The 18,792-nt window shown below is 51.2% G+C and overlaps 1 protein-coding gene across 1 annotated transcript; it reads left to right on the forward strand.

Annotated features, from left to right (window-relative positions):
* The first annotated feature begins 2,267 nt into the window (after nucleotides 1–2,267).
* On the forward strand, nucleotides 2,268–18,522 carry LOC129326440 (uncharacterized). The gene is made up of 7 exons (XM_054974600.1): nucleotides 2,268–2,354; nucleotides 3,967–4,236; nucleotides 11,889–11,961; nucleotides 13,269–13,303; nucleotides 14,522–14,593; nucleotides 15,562–15,596; nucleotides 17,014–18,522. The coding sequence occupies exons 1-7, from the start codon at nucleotides 2,268–2,270 to the stop codon at nucleotides 17,075–17,077; spliced, it is 636 nt and encodes a 211-aa protein (XP_054830575.1). The 3' UTR covers nucleotides 17,078–18,522.
* Nucleotides 18,523–18,792: the final 270 nt, after the last annotated feature.

Raw genomic sequence — 18,792 nt, forward strand, 5'->3', positions numbered from 1 at the left:
GCTTTAAAAATCAAATACGAGACAGACGGCTGGGTCGGCAAAGCCCAGGAAAGGTGCCTGAAGGTGTGACCAGAATTAGAAAGAGGTTATCCTAGAACAATAACACGGCAAACCCTTCAAAACATTAAAGAGCACTGAAAAGCAAATGGCGGCTCTTCCTAAAACCAGTTTCAAAAAATCAATAGCATGAAATGCTTTAGCAACGTGAGAACACACCAAAGGAAACAGAACCGGCACAATGTCGCTTGAATGGTTCAGTGCATTAAGGGGGAGCGCTGGGCCTCGCTCGAGGCGTTTTGGCTCCACATGCAAGGGACTCCACCTCCCCCCCCCCCTGAGCCAGACCTTGCAAGGACTTGGCTTGTGCGACGGGTCCAGGGGGCGATGCCAGCCACCTTCCCGGCTATGCCCCTTCGAGCAAGACCAGCAGATGATCACAGCTGGGGAGGGAGCAGGCGGTCCTTTGAGTGCCTGCCCCCCCCCAGATCACCAGGCCTTTCAAGGTACAAACCAGCCCTTCCAAATGGGCCGAGGAGGGAACTGACCGTCTGTGAAGGGAGGGTCCCCCCGGAACTGGGAGTGGTGGTTTGGGGGGATGTATGTAGACTGCTGGGAGGGGGTGCAGGGCCCTGTGGCCGCCGTTGCACTTTAGGCAGAATGAAGGGGCAGAATCCTGCACTGTTCCAATGCCGACTGCGGGTGCATCATATTTTGAAAGGCTCCCTTGTGAAAAAAAAGGCTCGAGGCCATTCCTTGCATGAAGAAATCAGGTGCGTAGGGGAGAGAGGTTTAGGGCGGCACTTGCTGGAGTAGGATTCAAAACTACAATTCCCACCTGTGGTCTGAAGGGGTGCAGTTCCAAATTTCACCTCCTCATTCACGCATCATGTACAGAATGCCTCTTGGAACATAGGAAAATAAGAGTCACCCTACCGGATCGTACCAATGGTAGGTGTGCGGACAACAGCCTCCCTTCTGCCCTGCTGACTGCTCTCTAGCCTTCCAAACAGAATGCTTCTGGGGCTGAAACCCGTTTGGCTATCATGGCTAGCAGCCCCCTGTAGGACTATCCCTCCGTCTCCTATCTAGCCAGTGACCATTGCCGCATCTTGTAGTGGTGAGTTCCACTGTTCAGCCCCTTATGGGAAGCAATTCTTCCTTTTGTCTGCATTGAACCGATCGCCCAGCCCGCCATGAGGCCACTGAGATCTAGCATAACGGGAAAGGAAGAAAAGGTTTTCTCTGTACACTTTCTCATCATCTTTACTGTATGGGGGGAAGCAAATTTATTCTGTTTATTTGCTTAAAACACTGGCATGCCATCTTTCTACCCAAATAGGGTCCCCGAGATGCACAGAGTCCAGAGGCGGCACATAGCATCTGCACAGGGAGGGCTCAGAGCTTGAGTGGCATCCGCGCTGAGTGAAACACCCCCTTTCTTTCCGGCAACAGACTTGTTTCTTAAAAGGAGGGGCCAGTCTGGGGCTGCCAAGTAGCCAGGAGAAACATTTCCTGTTGCAGAAATGGACAGCGGAAGCTTTGCGTGGCCTGGCGCTGAAATCACCGGCTGGGAGTTTGCTGCAAACCCAACGTGTTCAGAGGAGTCAGCTAGAGGGACTGACGGAAGAACAGGGCAAGCGCAGATGGGTAAGGGGGTGTGCGGCAGGTGATGGGTGCAGCTCGGAGACCTCCCAGGGTGTTTTTTCTCTGCTCCCTGACCCCCTTGTTTAGGCCACCGTGTAATCCTGATTCTGGTTGCACGGGCAATGGCGTGTTTGACTTAGGGTTGCCAACCTCCAGGTGATTCCCGGAGAGCTCCTGGAATGACAACTAACCTCCAGGGCACATAGATTGGCTCCCCTAGAGAAAATGGCTGCTCTGGAAGGCGGATTCTCTGGCACAATGTCCCACTGAGGGTAGTTTTAGGTGGGTAGCCGTGTTGGTCTGCAGTAGAACAGCTGGATGTGAGTCCAGTGGCGCCTTAGAAACCAACCAGATTTTCAGGGTGTGGGCTTTGGAGAGCCAGGGCTCCCTTCTTTAGACACGAGTAGGAACACAGATCCTGGAGCCTTCGCATGCTTCTGTAGTAGCATAGCGGTTAAGAAGCTGGGCTCTGAGCCAGCATTCTGCCCTGAATAGGAACACAGACTTCTGAGCTTTTACAGCCCAGCCAGAGCTGGGTGGGGTTTCACAAGGGAGGCACCAGGAAGCAAAGGCACAATGCAGCTTGACAAGACGGGAAGGGTGTTGCAAAGGCAGAGGCCAGGATGGAAAGGCACGACGGGACAACGCAGCTCGATGAGAGCAAACGGTGCATCCCGAGCGAGATACGAGCCCTCAGAGCCAAGCTACAAGTGAGGAATGACACTTGCTTGGGTCGTCACTTGTAGCTTGGCTCTCAGTCAGAACAGAGACGGGGACCTTTGCGTCTTGATGCCCTCCCTTGTTAACCGCCCTCCCGCCTTCAGTCTGGGATCTAAAGGCTCAGGGCTGAACAGATTTAGGATCCTTCTCTCATTACAGACGCTGGAACCGAGCTTCCCTGAACCACTGCACCTTTGCATCCTGACAGCCTCCTTTGCTGCTCCCCTCTAATCGAGTTGCATGGCAGCTTTGCATCCCAATGCCTTGTTAACAACCTTCTGCCTGAGGTATAAAAGATCTCTACTCCTACTTGTATCTGAAGAAGGGAGCTCTGCCTCTGGAAATCTCTTGGGTCTCTAAGGTGCTTCTGGACTCAACTCCCACTCTCCGTTTAGGGAACTTCTCTCCCCAGCCTCACGAAAGGCATTCCCCAACGCGGAGCTCGCCGGCATCGTGTGAGTCCGGCTGCTGCTGCTGCTGCTGCTTCCCCGGGAGATCCCCCCTTCTGTCTGGAATAGGGAGGCTCAGGGGTCTCCGTTCCCATTCGGGCCTGAGGAAGGGGCTACAGTAGCCACCTAATGAAGTGAGGAAACAAATGGACAGAGCCAGACTAGTACCCAGAAACAGCCTACTCTAACCTAAAGGAACTAACCTAATGGAACCCAACAACAGAACACCGCTGGTTGTCACCTACAGCTCCCAGCTCAAACCCATCCAACGTATCACCAGTGATCTACAAGCCATCCTGGAAAATGATGCCTCTCTCTCAGAAGCCCTGGGTGGAAGACCTCTCCTTGCCTACAGACAGCCCCCCAACCTGAAACGACTTCTCATCTACAACCATGAATCGGCTGGCAGAGTCACCAGCACAGGTACCAGGCCCTGCAACAGACCCAGATGCCAGCTCTGCCCCCATATCTACCCAGGGAATACAATTACAGGACCCAATGGCATCAACTACACTGTCTCTGGCTCTTACAGCTGCTCATCCTCCAATCTGATATATGCCCTCATGTGCCAACAATGTCCTTCTGCTCTGTACATTGGACAAACCAGCCAACCTCTACGCAAAAGAATAAATGGACACAAATCTGACATTAAAAATGGCAACGTCCAGAAACCAGCGGGAAAACACTTCAATCTACCAGGACATCCCATCAAGGACTTAAAGGTCGCTGTAGTTCAACAGAAACCTTCCAAGAACAGAATCCAGCGGGAAGCTGCTGAATTGGAATTCCTATGGAAATTTCATTCAGTCAGGCTTGGACTGAATAGGGACTATGAACGGTTCTCTCTTTATCGGAAGTAACTGATTTCCTTATCAGAAGCGACTGATTGCATCTACTCCCCCCTCCCCTCTCCACCTATATAGCTAACCATTTTCTTCATACCCTCCATGCATCTGACGAAGAGAGCTGTGGTTCTCGGAAGCTGATGCTACAGTAAACTTGGTTAGTCTTAAAGGTGCTACTGGACGCTTTTCTATTGAGGAAGGAAGAGAGCTCTGGCTCTCGAAAGCACAGACGCTGCTCTCGAAGGTGCCCAGATCCTCCCTCCCCCCCCAGGCTCCACCCCCGAGCCTCCAGGAATCCCCCCCGGGAGTTGGCACCCGCGCCCCGCCGAAGGGCTCCGGCGCCGAGGAGCCTCCCCGCCCCGCGGCGGTCTACCTGGCGGCCGGCGGGGATTCCGCGCTGGCCCCGCCTCGGCGCCGGCCGGGAGGCGCCTCCCCTTGGCCGGCGGCGCCCGTTGTCCGGGCCGGCCGCGGCGCCATGGCTGAGCGGGGCGGCGGCGGCTGGAAGCGGCACGTCCTCCGGCAGCTGCAGCGGCGCGACCGGGCGCAGAAGGCGCGCTTCCGAGACCTGGTGCAGGCCCGTGAGTGCGTGCGTGGGGCGCGGGCGCGGGGGTCTGCCCCTCGGCAGCAACAGCCCGCCAGGTAGGCTCCGACCCGGGTCTCTCCCCGGCCCGGCCCGGCCCTGCCGGCATGCTCTAACCACTAGCCGCTACTGACACTTTGGGTGGGTCGGGGAGTTCCCGGGGAGGGAATAGAGCGCCCTAGAGCCCCCCCCCTCCAAAGCAGCCAGATTCTCCAGGCGAACGAACCCCCCCCCCCAAGCTGGAGATCGATTGTAATTCCAGGAGCACTCCCGGTCTGGCCTGGAGGTTGGCAACCGCAGGGCCCTTCGCGAGCCGGGCCGGGCGCAGGATGGGTTGGCTGTTCGGGACAGATGTGCGGGTGGGAAAAGGAGGCTCGCCTTGATGGCTAGCCAAAAAGGAGCCGGCAGAAGCCCTGAGTAAGCTCGGGCAAGGACCCCCCCCCCCCCTCAGGAAAGGGCTGCTTTGCTCCGGAGCGACGCGGCTCTCTCCTCCTCCCGAGCAGGCCTTCCTTCTGGAACAGACATGCCTGCCGGGCTACGCTACACCTACTCCGGCAGAAATGAAAGAGAGGGGGCCGCTTTTTTGGAAGAGCAACCCTTGCCCTGCCGGCCTTTGATGGTTTGGTTTCCTCCTCCTCCTTCTGCACCTGCTTCCCGGCCAGGTGTGGCACACCTGCCCAGAGCAGCCGCCCCGGGTCCCTTGGCCCCTGCGGGGTGGTCATGCGGCTAGCAGGCTGGCTCCCTCCCCAGCCCTTCCCTCTGGCTGGGCTTCCCGGCCTCCTGCTGCTTTGCTTGGCCTGGTTGTCATTCTGGCTGAGTCACTGCTGGCCCTGCCCTGAGCCAAGCCAGGAATGGAGGTTTGGCTTCTCAGGCTACCCCGCAGTGGCTGCAAGCAAAGAGGCTGCCTTGACTTGCAGCTGGCCAGCAACAGGGTGGGGCCGGGATGGGAGATGGGAGTCTTGAATGGACTCTGCGGGGTCCTTCTCCACCTGCAAACCTCCACGATTTTCCCAACCCTAAGTGCCAGTGTTTCCTAGTGGTTAGAGCATCACAGGAGACAGGAGAGGAAAGAGAGCTCAGGTTCACATCCACATGAAGCCTACCTTGCGGGGTTGTTGTTGCAAGGATCAAACATTTGAAGGGGCCTTATGCAGAATTAGACCTTGGTCCATCAAGGTCAGTATTGTCTGTCCAGACTGACTGCAGCTCTCCAGGGCCTCAGGCAGACGTCTTTCACTTACCCCCCAGTACCTGATCCAGAGGTACCATGCATCTGACGAAGAGAGCTGTGGTTCTCGAAAGCTGACAATGCATCTGACGAAGAGAGCTGTGGTTCTCGAAAGCTGACAATGCATCTGACGAAGAGAGCTGTGGTTCTCGAAAGCTGACAATGCATCTGACGAAGAGAGCTGTGGTTCTCGAAAGCTGACAATGCATCTGACGAAGAGAGCTGCGGCTCTCGAAAGCTTATGCTACAGTAAAGTTGGTTAGTCTTAAAGGTGCTGCTGGACTCTTTTCGGTTTTCCCCCAGTACCTGATCTTTCAAACAGGAAATGCCGGGGACTGAACATGGGTCCTTCTGCATGCCAAGCGAGGGCTGTGCCACTGAGCTACGGCCCCTCTCACTGGAACCTCTCTGCCAAGTGCCACATATGGTTGCAAGGTGGGTGGCAGAGGAGGTCCTAAGAGGAGGATTTGCGGAGGCATTAAAGGACAGAAGTTCTGTGGCAAAGCAGGCTGCATCCTACCATGTTCTTGCCCTGCTTATATTCATTGCGTACTGGTTGAGCTATCCCCTGGAGGAGGGAATCCTTTGCATGTTCAGTCTCGGGCACCAAAACGCCGCTCCTAGTTCTACGATAGTCAAGAGTCCAGTAGCACCTTTAAGACTAACCCACTTTATTGTAGCATAAATTTTGAGAACCACAGCTCTCTTTGTCAGATGCATCATCAGATACTTCTTTTTTTTTAATTAAACAGTTTTCTTGTAATCAAATACATAAGATACAGATTGTAGTTTGTCATTTACAGAAAATTTTAGATTAAAAAACTTTACAATAAAGTGTAGTAAAATGTAGCGGTTGCTTATGAGAGACAAGAGGCGAATGAATACTATTATACACAACACCATACATAAAAACCCTTAAATTTAGTAAGACACATAAAAGTAATTTACACATATGAATGTAAATAAAACTGTTTTAAGCCTGGATAGGATCTACTAATTTCAAGATATTCGAGGAAGGGAAATTTGTGGTTTACTTCTGACAAAGAGAGCTGTGGTTCTCAAAAGCTTATGCTACAAATAAGTTGGTTCGTCCTAAAGGTGCTACTGGACTCTTTACTATTTTGCCACTACAGACTAACACAGCTAACTCCTCTAAATCTAGTTCTACAGCATCTTACCCAGATTTCTGTCTGTTGGAGTGGTTTGTGAAATGAAGCCGGCGGTTTGCATATCCTCTTGTCTCTCAGCTTTCACTGACAAGGATCCCTTCTTCCCCTAAAGTTGGAACCCACAAACACCGCCACACACCCCTGCTGTGTAGTGTGTCTTGAAGCAAAAGAGGAAGACCTGTTTTTCAGAAGGGAGAAGGGAGAAGCTCTCCCACGCGTGACACGTGGTGCCCTGTCAACATGGCCTCTTCTGTACAATCTGCCCATTTTTATTCCCCTCCTCTCCCACGTGCACATTGGCTTTCATGGAACTCGTGCAGCTGCAATCCTGTGAGGTCATATACGCCGAGATTTGGATTTGCGTTCCTCTGGTCCTTGCCTGACACAAACCAGTGTACTTTGTCACCTCCCTGTTTGCAGACGAGCCTGGAGTGCGGAGGCACGGGGCCTGTCTAGCACGCAGAACATAAGAACATAAGAACATAAGCAAAGCCATGTTGGATCAGGCCAGTGGCCCATCCAGTCCAACATTCTGTCACACACAGTGGCTAAAAATCCAGTGCCATCTAAAGGACTGTCAGTGAGGCCAGGACACCAGAAGCCCTCCCACTGCCTTCCTTCCAGCACCAAGACAACAGAGCACCACCTCCCCACAAAGAGAATACCATCTATCTCCTGTGGCTAATAGCCACTGATGGACCTCTGCTCCATATATTTGTCCAGTCCCCTCTTGAAGCTGGCAATGCTTGTAGCTGCCACCACCTCCTGTGGCAACGAATTCCATGTGTTTATCACCCTTTGTGTAAAGTAGTATTTTCTTCTATCTGTTCTAACCCGACTGCTCAATAATTTCATAGAGTGCCCACGAGTTCTTGTATTGTGAGAAAGGGAGAAAAACACATCTTTCTCTACCTTCTCTAACCCGTGCATTATCTTGTAAACCTCTATCATGTCTCCCCTCAGTCGTCTTTTCTCCAGGCTAAAGAGCCCCAAGCGCCTCAATCTTTCCTCATAGGGAAAGTGTTCCAACCCTTTAATCATTTTAGTTGCCCTTCTCTGTACTTTTTCCAGTGCTATGATATCTTTTTTAAGGTGTGGCGACCAGAACTGTACACAGTACTCCAAATGAGGCCTCACCATCGATTTATACAGAGGCATTATGATACCGGCTGATTTGTTTTCAATCCCTTTCCTAATAACCCCTAGCATAGCAATTGCTTTTTTTATGGCAGTCGCACACTGTGCTGACGTTTTTAGTGAGTTATCTATCATGACTCCAAGATCTCTCTCTTGGTCAGTCTCCGCCATTTCAGACCCCATCAACTTGTATTTATATTTTGGATTTTTGGTTCCAATGTGCATTACTTTGCACTTGGCTACATTGAACCTCATTTGCCACATGGATGCCCACTCTTCTAGCCTCGACAGATCCCTTTGGAGTGCCTCACAATCCTCTCTGGCTTTCACCACCCTGAACAATTTCGTGTCATCTGCAAATTTAGCCACTTCACTGCTTAATCCCAATTCCAAATCATTAATAAACAAGTTAAAAAGCATTGGACCCAATACCGACCCCTGTGGCACCCCACTGCTCACCACCCTCCACTGTGAGAAGTGCCCGTTTATACTCACTCTCTGTTTCCTATTAATTAGCCAGTTTTCGATCCACAAGAGGACTTGGCCCTTTATCCCATAGCTACTGAGCTTACTTAGGAGCCTTTGATGAGGAACTTTGTCAAAAGCTTTCTGGAAGTCAAGATAAACAATATCTATCGGGTCTCCCTTGTCCACTTGTTTGTTCACTCCCTCAAAGAACTCTAACAGATTGGTGAGACAAGATCTTCCCTTACAGAACCCATGCTGAGTTTTCCTCATCAGCTTTTGGTCATCAATGTGCCCACTAATTTTATTTTTGATAATAGTTTCCACCAACTTACCCGGTATTGACGTCAGGCTGACTGGCCTGTAATTTCCCGGATCTCCCCTGGAACCTTTTTTAAAGATGGGGACAACATTAGCTACCTTCCAGTCCTCAGGAACAGATGCAGAGTTTAATGACAGATTACATATTTTTGTGAGGAGATCTACAAGTTCACACTTGAGTTCTTTCAGAACTCTTGGATGTATGCCATCTGGGCCCGGTGATTTATCAGTTTTTAAATTATCTAGCAGTCGCATAACCTCCTCTCTCGTCACCTCAATGTGACTCAGGTCTTTCAAAACCCCTCCCAAAGTCAGTGCTTCCGGAGTGGGCATGCACTTCTTATCTTCCACAGTGAAGACAGAAGCAAAGAACGCATTCAGCTTCTCGGCCATTTCCCTATCACCCTTTAGTAATCCTTTTACGCCTTGGTCATCCAAGGGCCCCACTGCCTCCCTAGCTGGTTTCCTACTTCTAATATATTTAAAGAATTGTTTATTGTTTTTCTTTATGTTCTTTGCAATATGCTCCTCATATTCCCTTTTTGCCTGTCTGATCACAGACTTGCACTTTTTTTGCCACAGCTTATGCTCCTTTTTATCAACCTCACTCCGACTAGTTTTCCACTGCCTAAAAGAATCCTTTTTACCTTTTACAGCTTCTATTACATTGCTTGTTAACCATGCTGGCCTTTTCCTAAACCTATTTGTGCCTTTCCTAACCAGCGGTATATATTTACTTTGAGCTTCCAGGATTGTAGTTTTAAATAGTCTCCAAGATTCCCCAAGTGTTTTGACCTTTTTTACTTTCCCTTTCAGTTTCTTCTTCACGTACCCCCTCATCTCAGAAAAGTTACCCCTTTTGAAGTTAAACATGGCTGTGTTGGTCTTATTTGGCAATTTCCTATTTATACATATGTTGTACTCAATAACATTATGGTCACTGTTCCCAAGTGGTGCAATCACATTTACATCTCTCACCAGGTCTTCAGCATTACTGAGGACCAAATCCAGGATCACCTCTCCCCTAGTAGGTTCTGTAACCATCTGTTCCATAGCACAGTCATTGAGACAGTCTAGAAACTCACTTTCTCTCCCCCGATTCGAACACCCATTGGCCCAGTCAATGTGTGGGTAGTTAAAATCACCCATTACCACACAGTTTTTTTGTTTAGCAGCCATCTTTAATCCTGTCATCATTTTATAATCCTCCTCTATTTTCTGATCTGGAGGGCGATAACAAACTCCCACAGTTAAGTTTCCATTTGGGCCCGTAATTTCAACCCATAGCATTTCCAGAAGCGAATCTAATTCAGTTACCTTCTCAATCTTACTGGAATGTATACCTTCTCTGACATATAGAGCCACCCCACCACCAACCCTTCCCTCCCTATCCTTCCGATATAATTTATATCCAGGAATCACCGTGTCCCACTGATTTTCCTCATCCCACCAAGTTTCTGATATGCCCACAATGTCTATGGATTCGCCCAACACTAAACATTCCAGCTCCCCAATTTTACCTCGGACACTTCTAGCATTTGTATATAAACACCTGTAACTTCCCCGGCACACTTTGCCTCGAGACGTAGTTAGGTCATCTGCACTGTTTGTCTCCATCTCAGTTGACAACTCTAATCTATCTCCCTGTAGAAGTGTTATACCTAGCCCTTCATCTCTCTGAGATGAACCATCCTGAACCAGAGACACTTTATCTCTTGTCGGCTTTCCCCTAGCATTTAGTTTAAAAACTGCTCTGCCACCTTTTTGATTTTAAGTGCCAGCAGCCGGGTTCCTTCTCGGGACAAGTGGAGACCGTCTCTCTTGTACAGCTCCCGCTTGTCCCAAAAAGAATCCCAGTGCCTAACAAACTTGAACCCTTCCTCCCTACACCATCGTCTCATCCACGCATTGAGACTCCTGATCTGCGTTTGTCTCTCTGGCCCTGCGTGTGGAACAGGTAGCACTTCTGAGAAGGCTACCTTGGAGGTCCTGGCCTTGAGTCTCCTGCCTAACAGCCTAAATTTTTGTTCCAAGACCTCACGACTGCATTTCCCAACATCGTTGGTTCCAACATGGACCACGACCGCTGACTCTTCCCCAGCACTATCTACCAGCCTATCTATAACACGCGTAATGTCCGCTACCTTCGCACCAGGCAGGCAAGTCACCATACGGTCAGAACGCGGTTGTGCCACCCAGCTATCTACTTGTCTAAGGATCGAATCACCAACTACCAAGAGCCTCCCTCCCGCCCCACCCAGGGATGGTTCCTTGATGCAAAAGGAAACCTGCTCACCAACTGAAGAAGAGGTCCCTTCTGAGGGCATGTTCCCCTTATCCTCAGTACGGTGCCCTGATTCCTTCTCACTCTTCTCTTCCTTGCTTTGTCCCGGGCACCATCTTTCTCCTTCCCCTCCCTCCATCTGGCAAGCATGGATGCAGGACTTGTCTTAGCATCCATGCCTATCCTTAGACTAGATAGGTAGTTAGGATCTGTCTTTCCTCCTTTCCTATCAGAGTATGGCATTCCTACAAGAAAGAGCTCTTATTTCCTTTCTAAATAGAAGCAAGTGTATGCTTTGTTAGTTTCTTACACCAGTCAGCAGAACCAGCTGACAGCCACCTAGAATCACGCTTTGTCTGCTAAACGATAGACTGTGCTAACAGCCCAAACATGAAATCCTTTAATTAGGTTCCTGGGGCCAACATACGACTTATTTGTCATTCCTAACAGCACAAAGCTGTTTCCAGCCATAAGGTTCTGTATGCAATATGTATGCAACATCACCCACTACTAATATTAATAACTTTGCTTATAATAACAACAATGTGCCCACGTACTGCCCTTCTGGGCTGCAGAGGAGCTGGGCTGAGAGGAGTGGGTCACCCAAGGCCACGTGTTCATCCTTGCTTTTCTTTTATCGTACATGTTTTGCTTTGTAGCTGGCTCACCACAATGGAGTGTTCTGGAACATTCCCACTGGTTTTGGGGGGGGGGTTGTGTCTTTGAAAGTCTGATTGATGTCCATTTATTCTGAAGAGGGGGGGCTCTGACCCTCAAAGCCTCATACCCGAAAAACCCTGTTGGTCTTCCAAGTTGGCTGGACTTATCCAGAATGAATGCTTTCTCTCAGCATGCTGGCTACCAACTGCAGTTCCCTCCAGTCTGCAAGGTCCAGCCACCCTCCCATCACAGCGCCCTCCGCTCACCCATCCAGAGGCCTCATTTCAACCCACAGTCACCAATACTTAAACGCCACATTGACCAGCAGGAATAAAAGACAGGAACTGATTTACTTGCAAAATATTACAATGTCTTCTCTCTCTCAGGTTCAGGATGAAGTCATCTTGGAGGCAGAAATCTCCTCCTCCAGCCCAGCCTCCTCCATAAAAAATCAAAAGGGTAAAGGACCATTCTCTCTGTCTCCTTTTCTCCTGCCTTCCATCCAAGAAGCTCAAGGCAGAAGGTTTGAGGGTAACCCGGGCAGCCCCCCTTTGCAACCCAAGGGACTCTGCCAGGAGAACTGAAGGGGGGAAGGGGGAAGATCAGATACTCAGAAGTAATCATCACTCCCTTCTTTTACCCGCAGAGAAAAAAAGAACACTCCTCAGGAGGCTGTTCTCCTGTGGCAGATAGGGAACACATCAGGGCCATTTTGCAGATGAGAAATAACTGATAGACGCAGCCCTCGGGCAGCTGTGCAGGCTCAATGAAGACCTTGTGTGTCGAATCATAGCTGAGCTCCGCCTCCCTCCCTTCTCTCCTCACCCACCCCCAGGCTCACCCAGCATAGGTTCCCTGTCCCTCCCCCAGGCTCCAACCTTTCCAGGGCTGCCCGCCCCTCTTACCAGTTGACATGTCCAACAGCCTGGATACCTGGGCTCTTCTCCACCCTTAACTTTCAGCTGTGGCAGTTTCAGCCTCGCCTACAGGGTGGGGCTGGCTGGCCCTCTCGCAGCCAGAGGGCTGTGAGAGAAGCTTTCCACTCCGGAGCGATCTCCACTGGCTCAGCCTTTCAGAACTACAATGCCCAGCTAGCATTGCCTCTTCCGACACTTGAGGAACATGTGCCCAGTCGTCTCATCAAGAGAGAATCCGTATCTCTGGGCCTTCCATCTGTAGGCCAGGATGAAATCTACCATCGGCATCTCAAGCAGATTTTGAGATTTCAAAGTTCTTTCAAAAATTCCCTCTAGAGAATCTTTTTCTCTTGACTGTGATTCTGAGAGCCAGTATGGTATTGATGTGGGAGTACAATATAGAAAATCAGGAATCCCCTCTGCACATTACCTGGAATCTTGAGGGTGGCGAGTGGCAAGGGAAGAGGCAGAGGTGCCTTTGAATATGGAGCTTTGCAGGATTGCTAGGTCCCGGTTGGGAAATCCCTGCAGGTGGACAGGATGGGCCAATGCAGAGGCTCCTCTGCTGGGCAAGGATTGTTTTCCTTCTTTCACTTTCTAAACTTAGGAGGATTTCCCCACACTAAGCAGACACAGTGCCCCTCTCTTTGTTAACAGAAAATCCAAGGACATGAAGGAGAGATTTGGGGGATTTCTGCCTGTCTCAGGAACGAGAGGGGGAAAATCTCTCCAGCTTTGTGACGGGCATGGAGACCTCAAAGCAGGGATCGTTGATGTCCCACAGAATCCGAACTAGCAATGAGCTTGCCAATGCAGAATCACTGATTGTGTTGTTATTTTCATCCACAGATTCATCAGATGTGATATTTAGCATCTTGGTGACGGTGAGTAAAGGAGTTAGTCAACTAAGAGGCTCATCCACTTAGATCTCACTGCTCCTCAGGAGATGGGAAGGAAGTAAGGGAGGGAGCCCAAGGAGCCCTCTGGCCACGATTCCCAATCCCTCGTCAGTCCTGGCCAGGGAGATGAGGCAGAAGCGTGGGTGAGATAGATGCGTGCCCGTTGTCATCATCTTCCAATGGCAGACATGTCTGCTGAAGCCAGAAAAAGTTCTCTTCATTGGGAATGGAGATGGGAATTCTTAGCCAGCCACATCCTCTTTGGGAGCAAATGTGGAGAGCTCCTGGGGAATTAGCAGCAGGAATCACTATGCCCATGAGCTCCACTTTGGGGGAGTGCCTTTGATGAGGCTGGGGAGAAATTTCCTGCCCTGTCTGGTAGCACAGCAGGAGTTGAGTCCAGCGACACCTTCGAGACCTTCAAGGTCCCGGGGTCAGCTTCTGAGAGTCACAGCTCTCTTCTTCAGATAGGAGTAGGAATGGAAATCCTTGAGCCTTTACATCCCAGACAGAAGGTGGGAGGGTGGTTACAAGAGAGGGCATTAGGATGTGAACGTTCAGGGAAGCTCGATTAGAGCAGAAATTAGCACCTGTGATGAGATAAGAATCCTCTGCCCTGGGCTGGGGAGGTCCATTGTTCTGAATTTGTGAACGAACTCCATTTCAGCACCCTCAGGTTGTTGTGCCCACCCCTAGAAGTTTCTCTGTCTGAGGAGAGCCACCCCTAGGTCAGCAATGGAATGTTCTGGAACATTCCCACTGGTTTGGGGGGGGGGTTGTGGCTTTGCAAGTCTGATTGATGTCCTTTTATTCTGAAGAGGGGGGGCTCTGACCCTCGAAACCTCATACCCTCAAAACCCTGTTGGTCTCTTTGGAGCCATCGGACTCCATTCCTGCTCTGCAGACCAACACGGCTGCCCACCCTGAACTTGGCAGAATGGGACCCCCTGTTGGTCTTCCAAGTTGGCTGGACTTATCCAGAATGAATGCTTTCTCTCAGCATGCTGGCTACCAACTGCAGTTCCCTCCAGTCCGCAAGGTCCAGCCACCCTCCCATCACAGCGCCCTCCGCTCACCCGTCCAGAGGCCTCATTTCAACCCACAGTCACCAACACTCAAACGCCACATTGACCAGCAGGAATAAAAGACAGAAACTGATTTACTTGCAAAATAATACGATGTCTTATCTCTCTCACGTTCCAGATAAAGTCATCATGGAGGAGGAATTCTCCTCCTCCTTCTCAAGCCCTGCCTCCTCCAGCAGAAAGGAAAAGGGTAAAGGACCATTCTCTCTGTCTCCTTTTCTCCTGCCTTCCATCCAAGAAGCTCAAGGCAGAAGGTTTGAGGGTAACCCATATCTCTGGGCCTTCCATCTGTAGGCCAGGATGAAATCTTCCATTGGCATCTCAAGCAGATTTTGAGATTTCAAAGTTCTTTCAAAAATTCCCTCTAGAGAATCTTTTTCTCTTGACTGTGATTCTGAGAGCCAGTATGGTATTGATGTGGGAGTACAATACAGGAAATCAGGAATCCCTTCTGCACTTTACCTGGAAGCTTGAGGGTGGCGAGTGGCAAGGGAAGAGGCAGAGGCGCTGCCCTGTTGATTCTCTGTGTTGGCCAGAATATGGAGCTTGGCAGGATTGCTGGGTCCAGGTTGGGAAATTCCTGCAGGTGGGCGGGTGGAGCCAGTAGGTGTTGCTTTTGGAGTCTTCCCTCCAAAGCAACCACTTTCTCCTGGGATCTTATTTCGGTAATCTGGTGATCAGTAGTTAATCCAGAAGATCTCCACGCACACACACACGCCCCAGTCGCCATGGTGGTTGGCAAACCTCCCCTGGCAGGTTTCTCCAGTACTCCCTCTGCCTGTGCCTCAGTTTCTCAGCCTCACAAGGCCTGCACCCTGCCCAGGGCCAGCAGTCAGAAGTGGACGGGGTGGGCCAATGCACAGGCACTCCTCTGCTGGGCAAGGATGGTTTTTCTTCTTTCACTTTCCAAACTTAGGACGATTTCCCCATGCTAAGCAGACACAGTGCCCCTCTCTTTGTTAACAGCAAATCCGAGGACATGAAGGAGAGATTTGGGGGAATTCTGCCTGTCGCAGGCAAGAGAGGGAAAAAATCTCTCCAGCTTTGTGTCGGGCATGGAGACCTCAAAGCAGGGATCGTTGATGTCCCACAGAATCCAAACTAGCAATGAGCTTGCCAATGCAGAATCACTGATTGTGTTGTTATTTTCATCCACAGTTCCATCAGATGCCATATTTAGCATCTTGGTCACGGTGAGTAAAGGAGTTAGTCAACGAAGAGGCTCATCCACTTAGATCTCACTGCTCCTCAGGAGATGGGAAGGAAGTAAGGGAGGGAGCCCAAGGAGGCCTCTGGCCACGATCCCCAATCCCTCGTCAGTCCTGGCCAGGGAGATGAGGCAGAAGCGTGGGGTGAGATAGATGCATACCCGTTGTCGTCATCCTCCAATGGCAGCCATGTCTGCTGAAGCCAGAAAAAGTTCTCTTCTTTGGGAATGGAGGTGGGAATTCTTAGCCAGCCACATCCTCTTTGGGAGCAAAGTTTTAAGCAGGGACAGCGACAGTGTAAAAGCTCCGGAAGGTGATACAGTGTGGAGTGGAGGCCTGTGAGAGAAGCTGTCCACTACGGCGCGATCTCTGCCAGCACAGTCTTTTAAAACTACGCTTCCTGGCTAGCGTCTTCCGACACAGTGAACTTGGACTCAATCATCTCATCTCAAGAGAATCCATCTCTCTTAGCCTTTGCATTGTGTCCCAGAATGAAAGCTACTCTTGCATATCTTGAGGAGATTTTGAGTTGTCAAAGTTTTTTCAAAGACATGTATCGTTAGTGGTTGAGGCAGCAAAGGAGACGCATTGTTTTGAACTTCCCTCTCATGCAGCTGAACTCTGGTAGAGCTTCATTTTCCTGTCTTTGTTAAGGCATCGAGCAGGTGAGCTCTGGTAGTGACAGACGTGCATGCAGGGAGGAGAGACCAGCTTTGCCGAAGAGGAAATGCTTCTCCAAAGATTCGCCTCCTCACACTTGTGGCTGCCTGATTTGTATTTCTAGCCACCACCAGACATGGCAGCACGGAGCAAGCATGTCTGTGACTGGGAGCGAAGCAGAGAAACTCTTCCCTCGGATTTATGCATCTCTTGCCCGGACCTGGTGGGATTTGCCGGAGTCAGTCAGAAGCAGTGTTGGTAGAGCAGCTTTCGCAAGCCACAAGCCGGACCCCTCAGCGCCCTCAACTGCCACTTAACGGCTTTTCCCCAACTCTCCCACTGCTCACATTCCAACAGCTCCGATTGGCTGTTCTTAGGGAGACTCGCAGCTGTCCGTCACAGCCTCCGTGGAACTGTGTGGTAGCCCACCCCACCAGGCCCACACTCTACATAACATGCACTGCCCTGGCAAAGGCAGGAATGCAGTTGCCATCTCCTGGCCAGGAGACTGGAAAAATACTGAACTGGGGGTCATGGGAATGGTGCACTAACAGCCCCACAGCCCCCTGGAATTTGTGCAAAATCTACAGATCAAAGAAGTGCAGAGTTCTGGAGCCCTCTGATCTTTCCCCATCACCTCTTCCATAAATAATGGCACTCCTACAATTATGCACATGATTTTTTGTTCCTAAATGCAGAACTTTGCACTTATCTCTGTTGACATTCATTTTATTTGTTTTAGCCCAGTTTTCCAGCCTGTCGAGATCAACCTGTATCTTTGCTCTGGAAATGATGTCATCGCGTAGGGCATGGGAGCACTTCCCGCGATTCGGGCTGCTCACCTCCCCGTGCCCATCAGGCAGCCCTCCACGGGAGCCACCAGTGCTCCCACTGGCTTGGCGTGCTCCTCAGCTGCAGGACGGCCTCCCCATCAGCACAGCAGTTGGCCAGGGCACTGCAGGTGGCCTTTTGCAGAACGCAGGCTGTCCTCAGCATGGCGCTCCAGGGAGCCCCCCCCCCAATTTTTTGTGCGCAGGGTGACTGCCCCTCTTGCCCACCCCCACACTACACCACTGCATGGGGAGTGTGAGACCCCCCACTTCTGCTCTGGTCCCATTCCCTTCCTGGCTGTTAACATCTTGCTGGGAGAAGGTATTGGAGCCATTAGTGAAAATTGCCTTTGGGGTCTGCTCTGAGGCAGGATGTACCTTCCAGGTGTCGCCTGAGCAGGGTCAGGAGCTGGACCTAGCACTCGAGGTTGTCCTCTTGAGAACTGGCTGTCTTCCCAAGTCTTGGTTTCAGCAGGCTGGGAGAGAAGCGGCCCCAGATGAACAGCTGGCCAATGCTGGAGTTCCTGAGGCTGCTTGGCACACTGGCCAGGATCCTGCAAGGAACCACCCCCGGTCCACTGCTTGAGCTGCACCCCAGGGTTGCGTCCAGCCAGCCTGGCCCTTCCCCTCCTCTGTGCCACCTCAGCCGGTGCCTTCTGCTGCCTGTGTCCCTGCAGACTGGGGGAGGTCCCGGGGGACCACAGGCCAGAGTCCTGCCGGGCAGAGGGCTGGCGACGGTCTCAGAGGCTGATGGAGGGGGTTCCCTCTCAGGCCCTGGCAGGGGGTCCTCTGGCACTGATGAGACGTCCTCGGGTGCCCTTGTGGAGCTGGGTCCTTCCTGGTCCCTCTGGCCCACGACAGTCCCTGACCCAGCAGCTGGGGCTCCTCCTCCGGGGATTCTGAGTCCATTGCTGAGCAGTTCCAAGGGGGTCGTGACGGCTGCCAGCTCTAGGTTGGGAAGTTCCTGGAGACTTGTGGGGAGGGAGCTTGGGGAGGGCATGTCATGTCTGTGCCCATCCATGCCCTTGTTTTATGCTGTGCCTTGATGTCATATTGCAAATGCCAATTTTTGCCTGCCTTGTATTCACAGGCCTGCTTGAAATCAAAAGTGTCTTATCTCTTATGAGAATGCCTTTGATGTCTCTCTGTGCCTCTGACCTTGCAGATGTGCTGTTTCCGGGGGGGGGGGAAGAGATGGAGTAACTGTGATTCTTTGTCATCTTTTGCCTTCCTGGTGTCTAGACAAAGCATGAAAGCTATTTGGGAAGTTCTCGTGATCTCTTTGCGCCCAAAAGATGTTTTGCTAAGGGGAGGGGTCAGTAGTATTCTGTGCCTATGTAACCATTCCTGCCAACTTTCTGGTCAGCTGTGGACGTACCTATGAACATGATTTGATCTCTGATTAAAGCCTTTTCACCCAACACCCTGGAGTGCTTGATGTGAGGGTTCAGGGGCCTGTCTGCCTTAGTCTTGTTGCCCATAGAACTGACAGGGCATGGTTTGGGAAGGGGCGGGGTGTCAGCTGGGCACAATGCCACAGAGTCCACCCTCCAAAGTACCCGTTTCCTCCAGGGAAACTGATCCCTTCTGCTTGGAGATCAGTTGTAATCCTGGGAGATCTCCAGCCACCTCCTAGAGGTTGGCAACTCTAGGCCAGAGGCAGCAGCTGCTCCAAGACTGGGCAGGGCACC

Source organism: Eublepharis macularius, chromosome 3 (assembly GCF_028583425.1).
Source record: "Eublepharis macularius isolate TG4126 chromosome 3, MPM_Emac_v1.0, whole genome shotgun sequence".
Lineage (NCBI taxonomy): Eukaryota > Metazoa > Chordata > Lepidosauria > Squamata > Eublepharidae > Eublepharis > Eublepharis macularius.

Coding starts and splice junctions, on each gene's coding strand:
- LOC129326440 (XM_054974600.1), top strand. CDS start 2,268: ATGGAAAGGCACGACGGGACAACGCAGCTCGATGAGAGCAAACGGTGC. Junction 13,304..14,521: donor TATTTAGCATCTTGGTGACG/GTGAGTAAAGGA, acceptor CTCACGTTCCAG/ATAAAGTCATCATGGAGGAG. Junction 14,594..15,561: donor CTCCAGCAGAAAGGAAAAGG/GTAAAGGACCAT, acceptor TTTCATCCACAG/TTCCATCAGATGCCATATTT.